General features: G+C 40.3%; 1 protein-coding gene across 2 annotated transcripts; it reads left to right on the top strand.

The window, feature by feature from the left end:
- The first annotated feature begins 694 nt into the window (after positions 1-694).
- On the top strand, positions 695-23381 carry LOC122539494 (gonadotropin-releasing hormone receptor-like). 2 transcript variants are annotated; one of them, XM_043674415.1, is made up of 4 exons: positions 695-806; positions 5232-5854; positions 13883-14090; positions 22755-23381. In XM_043674415.1, exons 2-4 carry the CDS (start codon positions 5309-5311, stop codon positions 22997-22999), a joined length of 999 nt encoding a protein of 332 aa, XP_043530350.1. In that variant the 5' UTR covers positions 695-806; positions 5232-5308; the 3' UTR covers positions 23000-23381. The 2 variants fall into 2 exon arrangements, with proteins under 2 accessions (XP_043530350.1, XP_043530342.1); XM_043674407.1 differs by lacking the exon at positions 695-806 and adding an exon at positions 1348-1616.
- The last annotated feature ends 1001 nt before the right edge of the window (positions 23382-24382 follow it).

The following is a 24382-nucleotide window of genomic DNA, read 5'->3' as shown; positions in this document are numbered from 1 at the left end:
GAGAGTCAGCAGACCAACTTCAATCATATACTCTCTGAACAGCTGAGTGAGTTACTCAGAGGAATTGAGGAACCTTGTCTCATTACAGAACAATCATCAGATAATGCTTGATTGGAATGATCCTAATGAGAACCATCATGATGGTTCACATTTCAAACAAGTTAATGGTTCTGAAATAGTAATTGTTGAGATATATTGAGCTTCATCCAATCTGCTAATATTGCACTGTCATTGGATGGAAACAATTGAGTTCTGAATGAGCACCCATAGGAAACACATTATAATCTGAACAGCCTCTGAGATTTCTTAGTAATTATGCATAGCATAAGGCAGAAGAGGCAGTTACCATACATAACAAGGTAGTTTAGTGCATGCTAGCTATCAGTACAGTTTACATTAACTTGCTAAGCACTAAACTACCTTGTTATGTATTTTAACTGCCTTGTCTGCTTAGACCAACCAATGAAACTGGGATTTGAGGTTTGTCCTCATGTCCCTGTTAACTGTTTGAACGGTAGGGTTTGGGGCCTGGCTTTGCTGCTCCTCTCCCTTGTAAAATTGCTGTCTCTTGTATGCAGCTGTAAATGTAACTGTTTGTTGTAAACTGTTTTTGTAATTTGTTTAATAAAATAAAATAAATAGACCAACCAATGGTTTGTCCTCCACCACTCATAATTAGTCAGGCACTAGACTATGTTTAATGAAAGGAGGATTGACCGCAGCGAACTTTCCAAACCTGAATAACATATTCTAGTGGCAATGATATTTGAAAGTACAACATAAGGAAAACAGCAGATGTTTGAAAAGTTAAGACTTACTTCCATAGCTTTATACAGGATATTTCCAGCTGGGTTCATAATGGTGCCATAAACTGCTACTATGGACATGAAGGGAAATTTGTGGCAAGATTGATAATTCTTCAATCTCAATGCCAAAATTATGAGACTGCCACTGAGCTGAACAAGAAATCTGAACAAATAAGAGAAATGGTTCAGTTAATAGAAATGGGAAGAAGTGCTACAAGCTGTATTATACCCTCAAACAGAAATTCAAGATATGAATGTGAAGCTGAAACTAATGTAACATATTATTGTAATGTGTTTAATACAAGAGGAAGAAGTGATTATACTGAGGCATTTGTGAATATGGCCAATAGAAAAATAGTCTCATCAGACATATGGTAGTCTTAGAAACAACAGATCCTGCAGTAGGACCATCTCTGCTGAAAAAAGCTAATGCTATAATTAAGAAAACTAATTGGTATTTGCAGGAGCTCTGAGATGCTAATCAAGATTTTTTTTTTAGATTTTAGATTAGATTAGAATCTAATCTAAAAATCTAATCTAATCTAAAATCTAAAAGAACTGAATAGTATTACTAGGGGAATTGACAGAGCCATATACTATATTGAAATGCAGTTCCAGCCTGCAAGCCTTCAATAATGAAAAGAAACAAATACTTTTAAAAAGGCCAGCAGAAAGATCAAAGCTCAAGTAATGGATGCAAATACGGTGGAGGATATTACAAAAAGGAAACAGAAGGCTACTATGGTGGGCTAAGCATTACCTTAACTGCAAGAGGCTGAAGCACTTCAGCTGCAAGGTTTTTGCTGGAAGGTAAGCCTAGAAAAATCATTGCTTGAGAGATGTTGGACAATAATTCTGAAGAATAAATCTATATCATAGAACATTGGCACTGTTAAGTCCTGGAACAAATAAAAATGTTTATATATATTGAGCGGATTATCACAGAAATGGGGAGATTTGATCAAAGAAATGTCCATTCACCAACAACTTGAGGATTCTAGAAATTCTTTACTAGTGCTGAGGATACAAGTTATCAACTAAAGAACCAACTGTAAAAACCCAAGGACTCGGAGAACTTTTTAAATTGCGTATTCTTTATCTTCCTGAATGAGACAATCTCCCCTCTTTCAACTTTGTACGTGTGTTTGTATATATACTTGCTGTCACGTTTATCATTTCCCTTGGGGCTTATAAGTAATAAAATTTCCCTTCCTTCCACTCAGAAAAGCCATGTAAGTATCTTCTTAAAAACAACTCAACTAGTTAAAATTGACATGAAGTATGATAGCTGTGTGCTAAAAAGAAATGAAAAATATTTGGTGAAACCAACAATCTAAAGGAGTATAAAGAGAGGAGTTGATTTACCCCTCATCAACTGGTCATAAAAATGTTGCAATTTGAAAGGTTAAAGTAAGAGCTCACAGATTAAGCAGAATGAATTCTTGCTTTTTAACATGTACAATTATGAATCACTCTGTCATTCATTTGTGACCACTCTTTTCATTCAATCACATAGATTAATTCTTCAATAGAGTTGGATTGCTTGCAGTGCCATCTTTCTGTTGAGAACTGTCATCTCAGTTAAACTAAGAAATTCTGCTGTTTTGCAGAGAGCTGGGTTAACCAAGTGTCCCTAGCTAATATTGATGTCTTAACCAACATCACCAAGACAGATTAGCTGGTGATTTGTCCCATGTGTTTTCTTTTGGAACTTACTATGTACAAACTGACTGCTGTGTTTTCTTGCATAGCAACAGAGATTAATAGTCCCCTTATCCAAGGAAAAGTATACTGTCATTAGAGGTAGTCCAGAGAAGGTTCACCAGGTTGGAGCTATGAAGGGATTTCTTATGAGTACAAGGTTGGGCTTGTATACGTTGACCTTTAGAGAGGCAACTTTAGCGAACCATATAATCTCATGGGATGTCCGTGGTGAGGAAATTGTTGGAGACTAAATAAAAAATAGCTTGACTAGTGTGATTCACTAGAAAAAAATCAGTTTATCTGAGAGCATCAGCATGAATTCATGAAGGGTAGATCATGCCTGAAAAAAACTTCAGAGGTTTTTGAAGAGGTTACAAAGGTGGTCGATAGATTTTGTTTAAATGGACTTTGAGAAGTCTTATGATAAAGTCTCACACAAGAGACTATTAGCTAAGATGGAAGTCCATGGAAATGAGGGAAAATTACTGACATGGATTGGAAATTGGTTGAGTGACAGGCAACACAGTTTGAATAATGGGTAAGTTTTCAAATTGCCCTTGAAGAAGGGCTCATGCCCAAAACGTCGATTCTCCTACTCCTTGGATGCTGCCTGACCTGCTGCGCTTTTCCAGCAACACATTTTCAGCTCTGATCTCCAGCATCTGCAGTCCTCACTTTCTCCTAAGTTTTCAAATTGTCAGGATGTGGCTAATGGTAGCCCGCATGGATCTGTCTTGGAGTATCAATTATTCACAATATTCATTAACAACTTAGATGATGGCATAAAGAGTCAAATATCCAAATTTGTTGATGACACAAACTTGGGCAGCATTGTAAACAGTGTTAATAACAGCATCAAATTACAACAGGATATTGATCGTCTTGGTGAATAGGAAAAACTGTGGCAGATGGATTTTAAAATATGCAAGTGTGAAGTTTTCTATTTCAATAGACAATAGGTAGAGGAGTAGGCCATTCAGCCCTTCGAGCCAGCACCACCATTCATTATGATCATGGACAATCAGTATCGTGTTCCTGCCTTATCCCCATAAACCCTTGATTCCACTATCTTTAAGAGCTCTATCCATCTCTTTCTTGAAAGTATCCAGTGACTTGGCCTCCACTGCCTTCTAGAGAGAGCATTCCATATATCTACCACCCTCTCGGTGAAGAAGGTTCTCCTCAACTCTGTTCTAAATGGCCCACCCCTTATTTTTAAACGGTGTCCTCTGGTTCTGGACTCACCCATGAGCAGAAACATGCTTCCTGCCTCCAGAGTGTCCAATCCTTTAATAATCTTTTACGTCTCAAACAGATCCCCTCTCATCCTTCTAACCTCAAGTGTAGACAAGCCCAGTCACTCCAATCTTTCAACATATGATAGTCCTACCATTCTGGGACTTGACCTCGTGAACCTACACTGCACTCCCTAAATAGCCAGAATGTCCTTCCTCAAATTTGGAGACCAAAACTGCACACAATACTCCAGATGCGATATCACCAGGGCCCGGTACAGCTGCAGAAGGACCTCTTTGCTTCTATACTCAATTCCTCTTATTATGATGGCCATTAGCATGCCATTAGCTTTCTTCACTGCCTGCTGTACCTGCATGCTTGCTTTCATTGACTGATGTACAAGAACACCTAGATCTCGTTGTACTTCCCCTTTACCTAACTTGACTCCCATTTAGATAGTAATCTGCCTTCCTGTTCTTGCCACCAAACATTTATCCACATTAAACTGCATCTGCCATGCATCCGTCCACTCATCTCGCCTGTCCAAGTCACCCTGTATTCTCATAACATTTCAGACTGAAAAAGCATAGAGCAGGATATTTTTTTAAATGCATAAAATTAATTACAGTGGATATTCAAAAAGATTTGGGGATTCAGGAGCATCGCTCTTTAAAATGCCACAAATAGGTGCAGAAAATAATCGAGAAGGCTGATTGAATGCTGGTCCTCATATCTAAAGGGCTGCAGTATAGGGATGCAGATGTTATGCTGCAGTTATACAAAACCCTAGTCGGAACTGCGACGGACCTTTGCTGTTCCTCATCCTGAGAAGAATCCACACACTTCAGCCTTAACAGCCTATCTCTCACATTGCACCCCAGCTCACAGGACCCTGACCTCTCCTTGCAAATCTCTCTCAGACCAACTATGACAGGAGTAAAAGTAGGAGAAAGGTTCACCTTTCAGCAGCCTCAAATGGTCTGACTCACTACTTCCCATTTTGACACAAGAGTCTGGCCCAAAAATCATAAAATTATTTCTCAGCTATTTTATTTGTTCTGGAAATAGGAGCATATAAATGAATGAAGAACTGAATTTTATTTGCTTTTAATTAAACTGATTTCCGAATACATTTTTTAAACAAAATATGCTCTATTCCTATCCTTTTCCATGATAGTACATATCTTGTCAATATTTTGAATATTGCGTGTTGAATTGAGAGTGCGTAGTTGTTGACTTCAGCTATTATCAATAAAACTAAAAGCAGACTTACATTTTGGAGATAGACTAATAGGATCAAATTTAAAATAATGAACTGAGGCAGAAACATATTTTACTGTGAGGACCAAATCAGTACTGCAAGCAAATAAAGTCAAATGTGCTGCACACTTTTGTGGACGGATTAAATGCTCTGATCATTATCAGTATTTCATAAACATTAGTGACAGATCATACTTACCTGTGCTTGAATTTCAACCTTGCCAGATTGTTGCAGGCACAGAGGAAGAAACAGGAACCTAACAGTTGGTCATAGTAAGATTCATTTTCCTGCTCCTAAGACCATGGCTTTCATCTCCCAGAAGAATGACACTGCAGGAAGCTACATGGAATTCAGAGAAGATTTTTTCTTTCCTCTCAATGACAGCATGGCAGCAGACATGTTCAACCATTCCTTACAATTACCAACACTGACCATTTCAGGTGTGATTAGAGTGGCCATCACCTTTTTCCTCATGATCCTCTCCATTGCAGGCAACATACATTTCCTGGTGAAGCTAACCAAACAGCATCAGAAAAAGGGATCACGGCTCAAGTTACTACTCAAGAACCTCATAGCAGCCAACTTGCTGCAGACTCTGATTGTTATGCCAATGGATGGCACCTGGAACATCACAGTCCAATGGTATGGTGGTGAATTCCTTTGTAAGGTCCTAAACTTTTTCAAACTCTTCTCCATGTACTGCCCTGCCTTCATGGTAGTGGTGATCAGTGTGGATCGATGTCTGGCGATTACTAAACCCTTGAAAAGTGCAACTGGATGTGTCAACACTGGGAAGTGTATGATCACGATAGCTTGGTTCTTCAGCGTGGTCTTGGCTTTACCTCAGGTGTGAATTCTATACTAATTTGCATGTTTTTAATAATCATTACTGTATGGAATGTTATAAAACATCATGGACAATTTAAGCTCTGTTGTTGTAGTATAAATATTATCAGCTGTTTCTGAAGTTAACTTTTGTATGCTTAAGATTTAACTCTGGCTTTTATATTTGGTAATTATCATCAAATTGCTGAAAACAGTCAGTCAGATTAAGTCTATTATAACATCCACAGTGCCTCGCCTATATCTATACATCATCTTACCTTATTTGTTTATTTTCCCTCTAATGTTCTACTGTACTGTACTGAGATTATTGACTACATTTCTTGATTGAAATTTCATGAAAAGCTGTATGTTACATTACACACACACAATACTTATTTATGTGTATAGCTAGGGATCACACTCGACTGATTCACCCTCATCTACACATGCACCAGCACAGGTAACAGGTTATATCCAGAAAAGCATCCTTGGGTGATTTCATATTGTTAATCCTGGAAACCTATGCCAGTAGTAAGGCCTCAAACTCAACAATCGCAAATCACCTAATAGCACAGACTATGAAATGAATCTGGACCATTCATTGACCTTCCAGCTAGCCCAGGAGTTAGGCTTTTATAACTTTGACCGAGTACAGTTCTCTGTCCCTTCACAAATGCAGTGAAATACAGATTACTACATACAACTGAATTACTTATGCTAGATTACTCAGATCTATTATAATAGACAATTTCTCACATCAAACACACTCCAATCGGTTAATTATAAAAATCTTAAGATATGGGAATTTCCTGAAAAGCCATTATTTTACCATTCCAAACTTGCTTAGGGAAATGATTGTGAATGGTACAGTGCTAGTAGAAAGGGGAAAGAAAATTAATAACCTTATCAAACTTCAAAAGGATAAATCCATCGTGCTGGATGGAATGTATTTACTGATATTAAGGAAAGGGAGAGATAATTGAGGCACTGTAAATATGTAAAAGGAGTGGCAGGCAGCTGGTGTAATTCCTGTATTTAAAAGCAAGTTTTTAGATTAGATTCCGTACAGTGTGGAAACAGGCCTTTCAGCCCAACAAGTCCACACCAACCCTCCGAAGAGCAACCCACACCCCTATGACACCCTCTTGTATAAGTCCCTTTAATTTCAAATCACTGGTCGGAGCGATGATGGAATCTGTTTTAAAGATGTAATGGGAAAACATTTCAAAAATGAAAATATAACTAACAGATTTCATCAGGGATTATGTTTGATGAAATCTATTAAATCTAATGTATAAGTAAGAGGAAAAAGTGAGGGCTGGAGATCAGAGCTGAAAATGTGTTGCTGGAAAAGTGCAGCAGGTCAGGCAGCATCCAAGGAACAGGAGAATCGATGTTTCGGGCATGAGCCCTTCTTCAGGAATGAGGAAAGTGTGTCCAGCGGTATAGGATAAAAGGTAGAGAGGGGGGGGAGGGGAAATGAGGAGACTGGAGAAATCTGAGTTCATCCCTTGTGGTTGGAGGGTTCCTAGACGGAAGATGAGGCGGTCTTCCTTCAACCATCGTGTTGCTATGGTCTGGCAATGAAGGAGTCCAAGGACTGCATGTCCTTGGTGGAGTTGAAGTGTTGAGCCACGGGGTGGTTGGGTTGGTTGGTCCGGGTGTCCCAGAGGTGTTCTCTGAAACGTTCCGCAAGTAGGCGGCCTGTCTCCCCAATATAGAGGAGGCCACGTCGGGTGCAGTGGATGTAATAAATGGTGTGTGGAGGTGCAGGTGAATTTGTGGTGGATATGGAAGTATCCCTTGGGGCCTTGGAGGGAAGTAAGGGGGGAGGTGTGGGCGCAAGTTTTGCATTTCTTGCAGTTGCAGGGGAAGGTGCCGGGAGTGGAGGTTGGGTTGGTGGGGGGTGTGGACCTGATGAGGGAGTCACGGAGGGAGTGGTCTTTTTGGAATGCCTGGGTCTCCAAGCAGCCTGTTTCTATATCCTTCCAAGATCCACAAACACAACCATGCAGCAGACCCAGGCAATATTCAGAATCGCCAAGAAACATTTATGCTGCAAGGCAAGTGCCAGGCAACAACTATCTCCAAGAAGCAATAAAACTACCTCAATGTTGAATCCACACCATCAACATCCTGGGGGGGGCGGGGGGGAATGTAGACCAGCAACATAACTGGATTAAGAGGAAGTGAAATGCCTACTGCAGAACCATTTGGGTCACACTTGTGGTCTATCTTTATAGCAGCCCTCACTGCACACACCCCTACCCGCCCGGCCCCTCACCACCACCCCCCAACCTGTTGCCTACCTGGAGATGACAGCCTCCACAGTGGAGAGCCCATGCTGCTTCTGGTAAAATGTTAGTGGTACTGTAAAATCCTAACTACACCCTCAAGTACGCAAACTCCCTGATGACCTCTGTACAACAGCTGGCAATGTGCCTCCGGGTTGCTCAAGGGAAACCTCCCAGTCTAGGACAGTGCATCATTGACCTATCCTGTCAAGGATCCTCTCCACATACCCCTGCCTACAATGACAGCCCTCCCATCTCAGAGCTCACCACTATAAAGCTCTTCACTCCATTAACTCTGTTGCTTTCTACAGATACTGTTGGACCTGCTGAGTATTTCCAAATACTTTCAGATTTCCATCATCCACTGTATTTTGCTTCTGAGAAGGACAAGCTTAATGCAGTATGTAAGACTGATTCAAAGTTTTGACAGCTCTTTAAACAGATATGTTTTGTTGATTCACTGGGAAAATAACAGCATATTGAACTCTTTAGTGGGTAACCTAATGAGTAGAACAATGATGATGCAGTATGTGACATGTGTGCAGATTCTCAAAAGTTCTAGTGACCTGTTCCAAACAGTCGATTCATGACTAAAGTCAAAACAAGTGGAGTTAGAGGACCAGCTGTGTTTACTGTTATTTCCAATTTATTTAAGCAATTTGAGCTTGAAAATCAGAACGCAGTTTCAAAATTAGTAAATGATCATAAACTGGGAGTACAGTTAATAGGGAGGAAGACTTCAAGAAACTACAAGAAATCATTAATAAACTTGTAGAATAGCAAACTAATGTAATTGGAATACAAATTAAGTACAAAACTATTACTGGAACTGGTCTGGTTGTTTTATTAGGAATGGCTGAACAGATCACAAGCTTGTATTCATTAGAATTTCGAAAGCTGAAAATGTGTTGCTGGAAAAGCGCAGCAGGTCAGGCAGCATCCAGGGAACAGGAGAATCGACGTTTCGGGCATAAGCCCTTCTTCCTGAGTATTTCCTGAGAAGGGCTCATGCCCAAAACGTCGATTCTCCTGTTCCCTGGATGCTGCCTGACCTGCTGCGCTTTTCCAGCAACACATTTTCAGCTCTGATCTCCAGCATCTGCAGGCCTCACTTTCTCCTTAGAATTTCGAAAAACAAGGCATAATTTGATTGAAACATGTAAGGTTCTAAGGAATCTTGATGAGATACAGGTGGAATATATATTTTCCCGTGGAGGACTAGGATTTCAAAAATAAGGGGAAACAAATTTAAGAGTAAAGAGTTTTTTTTCTTATAGAAAGTCATGACTATTTGGAATCCCATCTGAAACCATTATGGAAGCAGGATCTCTGAACACTTAAGGTAGATCGATTCACAAGAAGTATAAGGGTGAGTGGGAGTGTGGAATGACCAGATTAACCTTGATCTTATTGAATGGTGGAGCAGGCTTGAGGGACTGAGAGGCTAGTCCTACTCCAGGTTTGCTTGTTCAGAAGTAATTTAACGTAGATAAGTGTGAAGCAATCCTTTTCAGTAGAAGGAATAAAGAGATCACATATTTCTTCAAGCAAAATAATCTGAATGGGTTCGAGATGTGGTACGGCTTTTTTAACATCAGCAGTATTGATTTATAAGCCCATGCAAAATATAATCAAATCGCAAGCTTAATTTCTGGAGGGATAGAATGACAAAGCAGAGAAGTTATTCAGAAACTAGATTATACCGCACTTGTAGTAGCTGGCACAGTTCTGATTTGCATATCATAAGCATTGAGGCAATGCAGATGGTATAAACAAATTTATAAGGATAGCATCAGAACAGGAAGGATAGACTGAAAATGCTTTGCCCCTTGTCTAGAAAAGAGAAGACTAAGAACTAATCTGATTAACGTTAAAAAAGGGTTTGATCATTTTCACTTGTCGAGAAGCTGTCCAAAATATAAGGTTGTCTGCAATCGATTCCTGAAGAAGGGCATGTGCCCGAAACGTCGAATCTCCTGTTCCCTGGATGCTGCCTGACCTGCTGTGCTGTTCCAGCAATAAAGTTTCAGCTTTGATCTCCAGCGTCTGCAGACCTCACTTTCTCCTGTCTGCAATCAACTCGACTGGTAATTCAGAAGAATCCTCCTTACTCAAAGATGGTTAGGATATGGAATTTGGAGATGATTAGTATTAGTGCATTGAAAGATGGAGAAAGTGAGGATTGCAGATGCTGGAGATCAGAGTTGAGAGTGTAGTGCTGGAAAAGCACAGCAGGTCAGGCAGCATCCGAGGAGCAGGAGAATCGACGTTTCAGGCATAAGCCCTTCAGCAGGAACCTTTCTGATGCTACCTGACCTGCTGTGCTTTTTCAGCACTACACTCTCAGCATTGAAAGGTGAGCAAGATAATTACATGTGGGAGAAAGAATTAAAGGGTATCTCTGGGTTAGATGAAGAGGGATAGGAGGAGGCTTGTGTGGAGAATAAACAATGGTATGGACAGTTGGCACAAATACCCCATTTTTATAATAAACACAAACTGCTGGAATTACTAAACATGTCTGGTAGTTATCAGCAGAGAGAAAGGAACAGAGTTAACATTTCAGTTTGATGACCTTTCATTAGAATTCGATGGTCAGTCTCTTTACAATTCCATGTGCCAAAGGTTCTGCCACAATGGTGTTAGGTAGGGAGCTCCCCTGGACTTTAATTGGTATCAGCGGAAGCATTGTGATCAATGTCAAGTTCATGAATAGACCCATTCACAAATACCTAAGTGAGATAATTGGAAAAAGGAAACAATTCTGTTTCAAAATACAATGAATCACAAGTTACTTATAGTGATTTAAGTTGTTTTCAGAAAGAAAACATATGGCCTCAACTGTATATAACAGTTGAGACAACAAAATAAAAATTGTTTTAATATGTCTTTTTCCTTTCATAATGTTGGTAATGATTATGTACTACTGCCACCAAGTCTAGCATTGAAATCAGCTTATTTCAGCTAACTCAGCAAAGATACTGTGATTTCTAGGTAAAACACCAGTCTCAATATGATACGGACTGAATGTTCCCTATGTGTTAGCCCTTGTCATGAAGACTGGGTTCTTGTTGAGACAGCCATCTTGACTTTATGAAAAAAAAACTATCTATTTACACTGTTATGAGATCTCAGACTTACACGTTTCTGGGTTCTGTTCTTACAGGCTATATAAGACCAAACATATACTAACTGCAAGCAGGTTACTATCAAACTGCAATCCCTCGAAGTGAAGCTGGAATGTAACATGGTGTGAAGTCATCTAACCATCTTAAAGTTACACTGCTTCTCTGGTCTGGGATCTATGTAATAAATATAACAAAACCTGTGCCTCCTATGTTTTCAGCAACTTGCTGCATAATCTTGTAGCGTCATTAAGGAATCAAATGAGAAAGATGTTTTCTCGATAATGCTATGTTTTTGGGAAATGATACAGTCTGTTCTACCTTATCACCACCTCTATCCCAGTGGTTCCTCCATTACCTCTGGTCTGCGAATTGTTTTTCCAGTCCTGATTACCCTAATTTGTCTCCAATTAAATGTTGGGAAGATTGCCTAGCCTTTCCTCAGCTCTTGTCACAATTCTGTTCCAACTCTATCTCTCATCTGAAGCCAAACCATACTCCTTGCAACCTGAGCATCCTATTTGACACTGAGTTTAACTTCTAACTCCATTTCTTTTTAGATTTCAAAGAGCACCTATTTCCAATTCCAAAATGTTGCTGTCTCTGTCTTAGCCCATCTGCTGCTACCTATTTTCTGTGCTTGTTTTTTTTTTTGAGACTGCACGTTTCATAGCTTTCCACCCATCTTTGACCCTTTGCAAACTTAAGGTCATCCAAATTGCTGCTGTTCATATCCTAATTTACACCAAGCCATGTTTGTTCATCACCCTGTGCTCAGTGACTTTAATTGATTACCTGTCCCCAGATGTGTGAATGAAAATTTCTAACATTTGTATTTAAATCTCTCATTTGGTATCTCCCTTCCCTATCTTTGTGATCTCTTCCATTTCTGCAAAAACCTGGAATCATCATAGAACCCCACAGTGCAGATAGAGACCAGTCAGCCCATCGAGCCTGCACCAAACTTCTGAAGAGGCATTGTAACATGGCATTTTGTCTCCACCCACCAAGATAGAGCTTTACAGTTGTTGTGGTGAAGATATGCTTATGAATTCAACATATACTCCCTTTATCTTTCCTCCCAGATTTTCCAATCCTTTATCCTTATCTGAAAACATTTGGTCCTGCTGAAGTACAGCTCCACTAAAGCTTGTTGCCCTGTCCCCTCAAAATCTCTCCTACTCAATGAAGGCATTGCAGTTGAACTTGAAATACCAGGTTGTTCAGGTCAGAACTTAATTGACTTCAACTTTTCATGACAAACGCATTAGCAAAATTATCGCCATTGGATTAAAGAGACCGAGACAGGAAATGAAATTTGGCTCAAAGTGGTGAATGGTTGTTTTTCAGAGAAATGGAAATAATACAGTGGGGTCAAATATTTGCACCTGGATTTGGTTATGCAGGATATGCTTTTAATGTTGTGCAGTTGACATGAAACTTGGAATGGGGTGGCATGGTGGCTCAGTGGTTAGCACTGCTGCCTCACAGCACCAGGGTCCAGATTCGATTCCAGCCTCGGGTGACTGTCTGTCTGTGTGGAAGTTTGCACATTCTCCCTGTGTCTGCGTGGGTTTCATCCGGGTGCAGGTTAGGTGAATTGGCCAGGCTAAATTGCCCATAGTGTTAGGTGCATTAGTCAGAGGGAAATGGGCCTGGGTGGGTTACTCTTCGGAGGGTTGGTGTGGACTTGTTGGGCTGAAGAGCCTGTTTCCACATTGTAGGGAATCAAATCTAATCTAATGTAAAAGTAATTTTAAAATACAGAGGGTAGAAACAGACTTCATAGCATGGAAGTTGCGAACAGATATATTAAATCGTGCGAACACGTGAATAGCTTTGCTAGATGATGCACTTGAGGGTACTGGAAGCTTAATACACAGGTCTCAGATCTTTGCATACAGGAAGGAAGTGTACACACACTGTGCCTGTTTCAATGCAAAAAAAAAAGGTGACAGCCATTCTGTGGTTCATTTCTCAGGGCAATGCTTACAAAATCAAACTTAACATGTTTGTCTAAGATTTAAAATAAAATTTGGCTGTTAACTGAATAAGCAAAGTTTGGCAGTTAACTGTGCATCATCATTAATTGATGCATTACACATGACAATACCTCTCACATTCATAGACTACTTGCCAACGCCACCTACAGTTTAAATGCTGTCTTCCCTTTAATTTGGTATTTCTCATGCATTTTTCTGTTGAGTGCAAGATGAAAAGCATTGACAAAATATATCCTTTGTCAACAATATTAAAGTTCTGTACTACCAAGTATCTTATAAGATTCTTGGCTTTATTTGTCATAGAGACATGAGAATTATAGTTAAAGTGCCACCATGTCCTTCTTGCCCCAATTAAGAGCGGGAGAAAGAAATCTGCTTGCTTGTGACCCCACACCAATATGTTTGATCAAAGTGGCTTGACATGCTACTCAGAATAAAACAAGCGAGCAGCTTCACCACATTGACGTCAAAAGTTCAAAAAGGTGGGTTACCGTATTCTGCAGTAATTAGGGGAGAGATGATAAATACAAATCTTGCCCATAACCAGAAAACAAATGTCAGGAATTGCACTGTATTCTTTTTAATGACTGATTTTGACTTTGTGTTTTCTTTCCTTATTCTTTTGTAGCTATTCCTCTTCAAAATGGTCCATTACTCAGAACCGTACCCCTTCTCGCAGTGTGCGACCCTTGAAAGCTTTCATGGAGAGCTGGACCAGAAACTTTACAACCTCTTCACCTTTGGATTTCTATTTGTTATCCCTCTGTTCATCATGCTGATCTGCAATTCCAGAATAATCATCACTGTGACAAGCATCCTGAACCCAAAAGATAACCGTATGCTTCAAATATGTTAAGAAAACTTTCTAGTCACCAACTATTGAAGTAGTCCTATATGTTTCTAATTCAGAAAAAAAGGCGTAATTTATTTAATGCCAATCACATTTCTGGGATTAAAATATATAATACATCAGTTCAAAGTAAATTAATTACTGTAAATAAATTAAAGAAGTTGTTCATCACTTTAATGCAGAGGAGCCTCGATTATCCGAAAGAGATGGGTAGGCAATATTTCATTCGGATAATTGATTATTCTGTTAATTGATTCAATGCCTCTCCTCTGGGGCTTGGAGTTTTCTGAAGTTTCCTTTTTCTTCGCTCTGCCTGCATTGCTCCCTCTCTCTCTGTCTCAGGGTTTGTTTCTGAGCAGAGACATACCCTTGTGTGTAAAGGACCTGCAGCATTGCTGACGCCTACCCCCTCATCCCCCACCAGCGCAATGTCTGCTGCCGAGACACAGCAAGACTCGGCAGCAGCAATCCCCGATCCAACCCGGCCGCCTTGCCCGCACCCCCTGTCTGCACACCCCTCCACCCCCGTCAGGTCCCCCCCACGCCCAGGGCAGCTGGACTGGACATCAACAGTAAGACTGCTGCTGCCTTTGCGGGTGAGTCTCAAAATAGGACACATACACACAGACATAAGAGAGAGGTCAGTCAATTGCAGACAGTGCCTGGACTCCCAACGATGTCCAGGACTGTTTTCAGCAGCATTTCAGTAACCTAAGTTCACTTTTAATCATTGTAAACATAAGATGTAATGTTTCTGTTGGGACCTTGAGATCTTCGGATAATCTAAAATTTGGATAATTGATATTTGGATAATCGAGGTTCCTCTGTATATGGGTTGTGATATATTAATAAGACAATATACATCATCACAGGAAGTGATGCAATGTCACATGATCTTGCTCAAATTTGCAGGGTCACGGCAAGTTGAGGGACAGTAAGTTCTTTTTTAGATCAATGCAACATTTTCCACATTCCTGCAGATTCTGTAAATACGTGCTACCAGCATAATGAGACAAAGAATATAAAACATTTGGTTTTCTTCAAATGAGGCTTAAATATAATGGATCTGGATCAGTGGTGCTGGAAGAGCACAGTAATTCAGGCAGCATCCGAAGACAGGCAAAATCGACGTTTCAGGCAAAAGCCCTTCATCAGGAATAAAGGCAGAGAGCCTGAAGCGTGGAGAGATAAGCTAGAGGAGGGTGGGGGTGGGGAGAGAATGGCATAGAGTACAATAGGTCAGTGGGGAAGGAAGAGCTTCAGGGCTGAGGAAATGACCTGGGCGTTGCAGTGAGAGAGAGACTCCCTGAGATTCTTGTAGAGAGAGGAGGAAAACTTCTTCAAGGCAGGCATCCTTGCAAGAGGATTCGCAGTAGGGTTAAAATCAACGAGGTAAAAACAATGACTGCAGACGCTTCAGACTCTCTGCCTTTATTCCTGATGAGGGGCTTTTGCCCGAAACGTCGATTTTGCCTGTCTTCGGATGCTGCCTGAATTGCTGTGCTCTTCCAGCACCACTGATCCAGAATCTGGTTTCCAGCATCTGCAGTCATTGTTTTTACCTCGTTAAATATAATGGTGTTGATCACAGAAATTTCTATCAGACATACAGAAAATGATGGAATGAAAAGGCTTATCATTCTATTCAGGCTGCCCTGCATGATGGTAGTGTCTTATGTATAAAAAAACCAACACTCGCCATCCCAATCAGTGCCAGGAGACCACCTAGGAGAGACAAAACAACGGGTTTAAACCTAGCCTAAATTTCCTCTCTAACCACCCGAGGCAATGAAAACTAGTCCAACAGACCAAACAGAATAGAGGATGTTTCTTTTTACTTAAAGAAAAATTGCATTCTTGAGTTCTATAACCCTAATAAACACTGGGATTGTAATAGTGTAAAAGGTAGTAAAGGGACAGAATTCCTAAAATCTGTATCAGAGAACATTTTTCTGATCAATATATTTTCATCCCAATCAGAAAGAATGTGATGTACTTAGATTTAGTTTTGGAGCATGAAGGAAGGCAAATTGAGCAACGTTTCAGAAAAAGTGCAATGGTTGAATCAAAAAACATCTGGTTTAGAAAAGCTATGGAAAAGAACAAGGTACAATCAAGTGTAAAAATAAAATTGCAGTAGTCATTAAAGAGAGACAACTGGTGGTGGTTTAACCTGAGGGTTACCACACCTTGGGCAAGGTTGACAAAATGAGACCTTCATAGTAACCTCAAACAGTGCCGGAATTAAACCCCTGCTGTTGGGGTCCTGCAGCACCAACTAGCTATCCAGCCAACTGAGCCAACCAACCCCTCACATGTTTAAAATTATTTAATGAAGTTAGCCTTCCCCCAGTTAAGTTAAAAGGTCCAAGTGGATTAAAATTATTCATTAGTAAGCAAAACTGTAGCTGAGCCTTGGTGCGTTTAAAAAGCAGATGGATTGGATCAACAGTGAGCAGGGGTAGTTTTGATGAATGTATTCAAAATCACTTTTATTTTAGCAAGTAAGGAGACCTAAGGACTTAAACCAAGAATTAGATAAATACTTGAAATAAAAGCAAAACTTCAGAATTATGAGTGAGAATAAGTACATAGGACTAATGAAGTAATTTTCCTTGAGTTAGCACAGGTACAAAGGGCTGTATTCCATGATCCAATGATTCATAAATTTTTATTTTGTTCTGTTAAGGTATGCTGGAATTTTATAAATCATTGTTTAGACATCAACTGTGTTCAATTCTCCACATTCTACAAAGTATGTAAAAGCCTTGGAGATGATGGAGAATAGATTTATGACAACTTGGCCAAAGATGATGAACTTTGGTGTTGTGGTATAGCTAAAAAAAAACTAGGATTATTCTCCTTGGAGCATAGGATGTTAGAAGGAAACTTGATAGAGCTGTTCTAAATTATGAGAAGTTGGAAAAAGATATTGGCCATGATATTACTGATCTGAAAAATGTGTTGCTGGAAAAGCGCAGCAGGTCAGGCAGCAACCAAGGAGCAGGAGAATCGACGTTTCGGGCATAAGCCCTTCTTCAGGAATTAAGAAAGGCTTATGCCTGAAACGTCGATTCTCCTGCTCCTTGGATGCTGCCTGACCTGCTGCACTTTTCCAGCAACACATTTTTCAGCTCTGATCTCCACCATCCACAGTCCTCACTTTCTCCTACATGATATTACTGAGGAGACATGAATACAGAATGATTAGGGAGTTGTGTGGAATAACATGCAAGAAGTGTACAACATCAAGATCAGGTAGAAATGTCCAATTTTAACAAAGTTGTCTCATTATCATTTTGCTTCCAGATTTTGCACATGTTCTGCTCAAAAGTTGACTTAATGCAAATGCAAATGCACATTATGCAATTTCCCTTCATCTGTTTAAGAGGCTCAGATGGAAATAGAGGAGGTTTGTTGGGTTTCATTATAATAGATAAACCAGGAAGTTAAAGGATGAATAGAAGAAGAGAAAGATCTTCAGATACATAATGGTCTGGCTGCTGGGGACAGTCAGGAGCAGAGGGGAGGAGTTGTTCTCAGTCAGTGGATGAAGGACACCAACTGTAACCACAAGAAGTTCTTTTGGAGCTGTCAGAGAAGTTGAACAGCATGAATATCATCCTAAAGGCTTGGATTCAGTGTTCCAAGCCATCTAATGACCTGACCAGGTTAGGAAAAGTGAGAACACAGCTATTTTTTTTCCTGCAATACAGTCCCTCTCACTATGTCTTTTCACTCCTCATCCCTACAGCACTTTCATTAGGATAAATGAAACTGATTCAATGCACATCCTCCTATCTACCCTCCTTTTATAAACTCATCTCCTGTTTCCTTCCTATCAGTGCCAGCAACTCCAAGCCTCACCTCATCAGTTTTGACTGCTGTCATCTCCGTTTATTGTCATTACACTTCCAGAAATGACAGCCCAATCATCCAAGGCTTGCGATGTACACCTATTTTACAATTGCCTGATTCTTACATCCATCATGAGCACTCCATCCATGGGAATGTAAACATTATACAGAATCATTCCTGGGGACCTAGTGCTACATGTGAGGACTGGCAATTCAGCAAAGAAAGGGGGCAGCACTAATCTTTCACACTCACATCTCCCACATAACAACTAGCTAGCAGTAGGCTGTGGAACATTACCAATACATTAAAGTCTTTCACCTGAAAATGGACATGTTCAAACTTCTGTCAGCTAATACTAACACTTTCTTCTCTCTTCTATCATGAAAACAGCAAGAGCCCCTGATAGGAGAGGATGATGACTCCGCAGAAGGGCTCAAACATATATTGTCACATGGCATCAGTACCACTCAAACAACTGCAGATACCAGCATATTAGTTGCATCCATTATTCAGATAGATGGGACTGTCTGTGATTTGGGAGGGTCAACGACCAAATGGGTGAGGGAATGGATGACACTTCCCAAAGCATGTCTCATCCATTATCATTCTCAGACAATATCCAAAATGGCGGCTCCACTCCAGCTCAACCAAACTTCCCCTGAACAGTCATAGCTGGAGTTGGTAGCAAAGTGTCTCAGGCTCCAAAATCAAGAACATCTCATAACTAAGACAGAGGCACAGTATCCTTCCACTGGATCTGCTGAGGCTATTGAGCAGCATGCATTGAAGTGGCAGGAATACAAAACAAATAAATAGATTATACAGGGTCAGCACATTTTGTTTTGATCCCTTGACTGGTGAAGTACAATAGTTTGTGTTGACTTTGCAACTCATATGCTTCCAGTGACTGAATACCAGAATTAACAGTAAGGGTTTAGTTTAATGGGTATTCAGAATCAAGAGATGTTTTGAATCTCAAAAGTTGAATGATTTTAGACTTATACAATGAAGGGACAATGATTGTGTGAGGGGTTAGAGTGGTCAGGGAAACAGTTGTGCCCTGAGGTTGGTGTACATGGACATAAATGTTATTGCAGTAATTTTTACCTTGTAGACAGCAATTCATTCTAGCAGGAGGGTAGTCAGATCTCCGTTCTCTCCATGATCATCATTCATCTTACTCGATGTGGAGTCATGAGACTTCATCATCCAGAACCTGCAATACTTCTTGTTGAACTATGTTGTGCAGGATGATGGAATATGACAAAGAGCCTGAGGACTTGTCAAGTCACTTGAACATTAACTTAGCTTTTCTTTAGTTTGCTTGGTTATATTATCATTTCTTGGAAGAAGTTGTTAACCTGAAGCCAGAGGCTATTGCTTGAAGGACACCATTCTGAATTAAGTATGGTTAACCAGATCACATTCGCGCTCTCTTTCTGTCACTACATGCCATACATGTGTGGAAAGATTTGCATATTCATAATCAACCTACTTTAGTGTATTAGGAGCTCATCATCTTTGACTATCAAATACTGGAGTGGGACTCAAATCTGGGACTTCTACGTCTGAGGCAGAGATTTTACCCAATGGTGACATAAGACCTCCTAATATTTGGCGACACTCCCCACTCATTGGCAGAAAAGATACAATACCAGATGCATCAACCCGCAATAATTGATATCAGCAAGTACTGATCTAGCTCCTCAAGATCCATGGCGAAGAGTTTTGCAGAGATGACAAGAGCTACAGTTATATAGACATAACCCTTGTCATTCAGTAGTAATCTCCTTTGCTTGGTTCCTGGGCAAAAACCCATGGGGATATTTGACTGTCACAGTAAGGAGGAGTCACGGCAGCTTTCAGAGAATCACACACGTCTGATTGTAAACTGGCAAACACTGAGGGATTGGAAGCTCTTGCTGTTCATAAATGCTACTAGCCTATTCTGATTGCTAAGTACATACAATCTATGCTTCCCTGTATCAGTCAGAAGTCCAAGACAGAAACCTCAATTTTCAAAAATAATACATATCTCTGGCCCTGGAAAATAATTTATCAGTTACCCATCTCCTTCTGTGTGAGCTGCAGAGTGTAACACCCATGTTACATTTACTGTTTCAGCCTGGAACCACAAGCAATACAAATCATGGGAAGTAGTTACTTTTACCATCACAGTGACAGCATAGCTGCCCAAGTCCAGATGGAATAACGCCTTCTTTGAGGACTCTAAAGAGATTAGCAATTTGTCTATGTCATCTGGAGTGTCTGATACGATTGTTCCATCAATGGCATCAAGGGTTGGAGTATAAGCACTCATGGATTGGCTGCTGGTTCTTGGCAAGTTGTAAACAGAGAATAACAGGGTGATGTTGATGCTAACAGTGAGCTCAGAGAGTAGGTTAACAAGTTCTTTCTTGATAGTGAATCCAATTTGCTGCCCTGGATTGATCCTTGGGTTTTCCTCTCCAGAAGAAGATACAATTACCACCTGCTTCCCTCGGTTGCCCTTCACCTGCTCTTCAAGTCTCCCCAGGGAAGTGATATCAATGTTGAAGTGCCTGAGTTCACAGGCAATATGGATAGTTCAATTGTTTTGTTTGTTATCCGTGAAGTTTCAGACAATTAGCTTCCAAGATTGTGTTTGACTTTGATTTTCAGACCACCAGTAGATGGGCCCACTGGGTGCAGTTTCCCAGCCAGGCTGTGATGGAACAAACTATGTTTAGGGTATAAGAGTGTGGTGCTGGAAAAGCACAGCAGGTCAGGCAGCATCCGAGGAGCAGGAAAATCAATGTTTTGGGCAAAAGCTCTTCATCAGGAATGAGCTGTGTACCTTGACCAATTCCTTCCTCATGTGGAGTGTGGGGAATGCATCCCAAAGAGGACTGTGGAAACGTTCTCCTGGTCTTATTCAAAGAATGGAACGATTAAGTCAGAAACCATTGCCTATGTACTGGTCCAAAACTAGGGACTTCCAGATCTCACAGTTCTGTCCCCACCACCTCTTCATCCTTATAGATAAGCTGGTTATCCTTCCAATTTTTCTACATGGCTCAGAAATGTGATAGCATTGATGGCCTTAAGGTGACATCAAAATGTTTTTTGAAACAGATTCTCCACATCAGATGGAAGGACAGGCGTCCTAACATCAACAGCCATTAACATTAGCATAGAAGCCATGATCATCCGAAACCAACTCCTCTAGGCTGGCCATGTGCTTAGGATGCCTTAGTTCCAACTGGCAAGGCAAATCATCTTTCCCTGGTTCAAAGAATGGACTCGAATGAAAGGAGGACCAAGGAAGTACTTCAAAGACTCTCGATAGGCTTAACTCGTCAAATGTAATGTCAATACAACAGCTTAGAGACCCTCATGCAGAAGAAACTGATTTGTAGGAAGCTTCTGTATGAAGGGACATCATTCTTCGAGAACATCCATCAGCAGGAGGAAGTAGGGAAAAGGAACTGGTGAAAGGAATATCAGTGATCTCAGAACCAAGGACCACTTCCACCTCCAGGAAATACCTGCCAAATGTATGGTTGGAGATGTTGCTCTCGGATTGGGCTCATCAACCACAGAAGGATCCACAGAATCTAGTGATATGGAATTTCCTCAGTGTGATAGTCTTACTCATTACTGTTGTCAAAGTTATTATTGTTTCTCCAAGACATCAAAGACCCTTCAATGCCTGTTGGTTGGGGAGAGATTTCAATGAACACAGGCCTTCCATTGCTGCCTTTTCTACCATGCACTGCAGTCCTCTCCTCAACATGTCATTAGAACCCAACTTAAATATGTTTATGAGGCTCCTGTCTGTTCACAGCTGGACACTCAATTGCCCTGTTAACAGCTAGAAGTCATGGAGCAGAGCTTTGGATTGGGGATAGACTGTGCAATCATTGCTTTCATTTAACCACACGCTCAATTCTTTTCCCACCTACTGGAGTAAAAGTGTGTGGATTAATATCAAGACTGTCATTTCTATTAGCAGAGAGTTGATAACAAATAGGCAAAGATATAAGATCATTGGCAAAAGAAGCAGAGAGAAGTTAAAGGGAATTTTTTTGAGGTGAGTTATGATGATCTGGAATGCATTGCTTGAAAGACTGATGAAAGTGGATTCAGTAATAACATAAAAACGGAATTGACTAAATACCTGAAACAGTATGCAACAAAATTACTGTAGAAAATATCCAGAACACTGTGATCATTCTGGGGTTGATATTTGTCAAGGATGCATTGCAAAACAATAGAATTGTATTAATTATGAGCTCTCGTAGACTTGCCTGTCAGGGGAGTGGGCATATAATCAGCAGCTTGTGTATTATCATTCGTTTTACTTTACCACCTTAGAAATATCCACTCCTCTTGACATATTATCCTTGTAAACTATGCAGCACTTGTACTCCAGGAATTCAGAGTCCCAGAAATGAAAGACCAATATACAGCATCAAGAAATCCCATTTTTCTTTGTCTTTCCTTTGTACAATCTTATATTGTGTGCAAGATTAGGGATGGAGGTGGATAATGTCACTGAAACATTTTGGCAAGAATAGAGCAGTCTGTGAAGATAAATGGACAGACAAGAAGGTACAACTTCTTGATTTTATTGAGATCAGCTGTTTTCTAGTTGACCTACACTCAGGACTATGCAATGTCCTTCCTCAAAGCTACCTTAGAACCATAGAAAATGTCTGTGTCCTATTTGCTGTATCATGCAACTTAGTGTTCATTGCTGATCTCCACATTACTCGATGATGCTAAATTTCTCTAAATATTTATTTCACAGAGATGAAGCTGAACCGATCCAGCAATACCTTATCATCAGCTCGCAAGAAAACAATAAAAATGACAATAGCGTTTACCTCTTCATTCATGATCTGCTGGACTCCATACTACTTGATGGGAATTTGGTATTGGTTTGATCGTGACCTGCATCACAAGTTACCTGATCCTGTCAATCACTTTTTATTTCTTTTTGGGTTGCTAAATCCTTGCTTTGATCCATTAATATATGGGTATTTTTCTCTTTAATGTGCGTGTAAATGTGACATTTGTCTTTTAATGATATATTGTTAACCACTTCAACTTTTATTGCTTTCAGTTTCTGTGCAGTTCAGTTCTATTTCTCTGCTCAATCACACAGCCCTAGCAACATTGTGATGTCCATGGCACACAGACCAATACTGTTGTGGTAATGTCCCAGCATGCACGCTATGAGTTATGGGATTTTTGGTTGATGTACCAGCCAGATTGTGATAGTCCTGCACTTCTGTAGTCCGTGTTGTGACAACAATCTTCTCACATAAAGTTCATGTATTGATGGTTAATGCACACAATTAATTAGTCATAGATGTCTACAGCATGAAAGCAGGTCCTTCAGCCCAACTTAACCACACTGCCCAGTTTTCACAATTTAAACCAGTCCCATTTACTTGCATTGGGTCCACATCCCTCCATACCTATCCCATCCCAGTCCATGCACCCGTCTAAATGTTTCTTAAATGACAAAATTGTACTCACAGGGTTGGTAGAATACAGCATTTCCCCTTTGTAGAAGGGTCAATAAGAAGGGGACAAATTTTAAGTTGAAAAGCAGGAGGTTTGAGAGTGGATTTGAGGAAAAGTTATTTCCTCCCAGAAGGTGGTGGGAATCTGGAATGCATTGTCTGGGAAGGCAATAGGGGCAGCAACTTTTAAAATGTACTTGGATGAGCATTTTATGACATCAATGTGATAAGTAAATGTACTATCCATTAGGTTTGCAGGTGACACAAAAATAGGTGTGGGATAACAAGTGGCAAGGATAACACAAAGTGTCTGCAGAGGAATATATAACAGGTCAAGCGAGTGCGCAAAAATATGGTGGATGAAAGTGTGAGGTTAATTATTTTGGCAGGAAGAATAGAAGAGCTAAATATTATTTAAATGGAGGAAGGCTGCAGAAAGCTACAGAACAGAAGGATTTGGGAGCCCTCATGCATGAATCACAAAAAACCAGTATCCAAGTTCTTTGGGAAGGCAAATGGAATGTTAACTTTTATTTCAAAGGAAATGGAGCATAAAAGTAAGGAGGTTTTGCTCACCCAATACAATGCACCAGTCAGACCACCACTGGAATACTGTGAATAGTTTTGTATGCATTACCCAAGGAAAGATATGTTGGTATTGGAGACAGTCCAAAGATGGTTCACTGGGCTGATCTTGGGTATGGAAGAATTGCCTAATGGGAAGAGGTAGAGTGGGTTGAACCTGTAATCATTGGAGTTTAGAAGAATGCGAGGTGACCTTGTTGAAATATACAAGATTTTAAAGGAACTTGACAGGGTAAATTTGGAGAGATTGTTCCCTTGTGACAGAGTCTAGGACTAGAGGTCATAGTCTGGCATAAAGTGTCACCCATAAAGACACAGATAA

The sequence above is a fragment of the Chiloscyllium plagiosum genome, chromosome 2 (assembly GCF_004010195.1).
Source record: "Chiloscyllium plagiosum isolate BGI_BamShark_2017 chromosome 2, ASM401019v2, whole genome shotgun sequence".
Taxonomy (NCBI): Eukaryota; Metazoa; Chordata; class Chondrichthyes; order Orectolobiformes; family Hemiscylliidae; genus Chiloscyllium; species Chiloscyllium plagiosum.
This window is presented reverse-complemented; position numbering and strand designations above follow the sequence as displayed.

What these genes read in the sequence shown, in the direction of transcription:
- LOC122539494 (XM_043674415.1), top strand. Translation starts at nt 5,309, where the DNA reads ATGGCTTTCATCTCCCAGAAGAATGACACTGCAGGAAGCTACATGGAA. An exon ending in TGGTCTTGGCTTTACCTCAG is followed by an intron (nt 5,855 to 13,882) that starts GTGTGAATTCTA and finishes ATTCTTTTGTAG; the next exon opens with CTATTCCTCTTCAAAATGGT. An exon ending in CCTGAACCCAAAAGATAACC is followed by an intron (nt 14,091 to 22,754) that starts GTATGCTTCAAA and finishes TTTATTTCACAG; the next exon opens with AGATGAAGCTGAACCGATCC.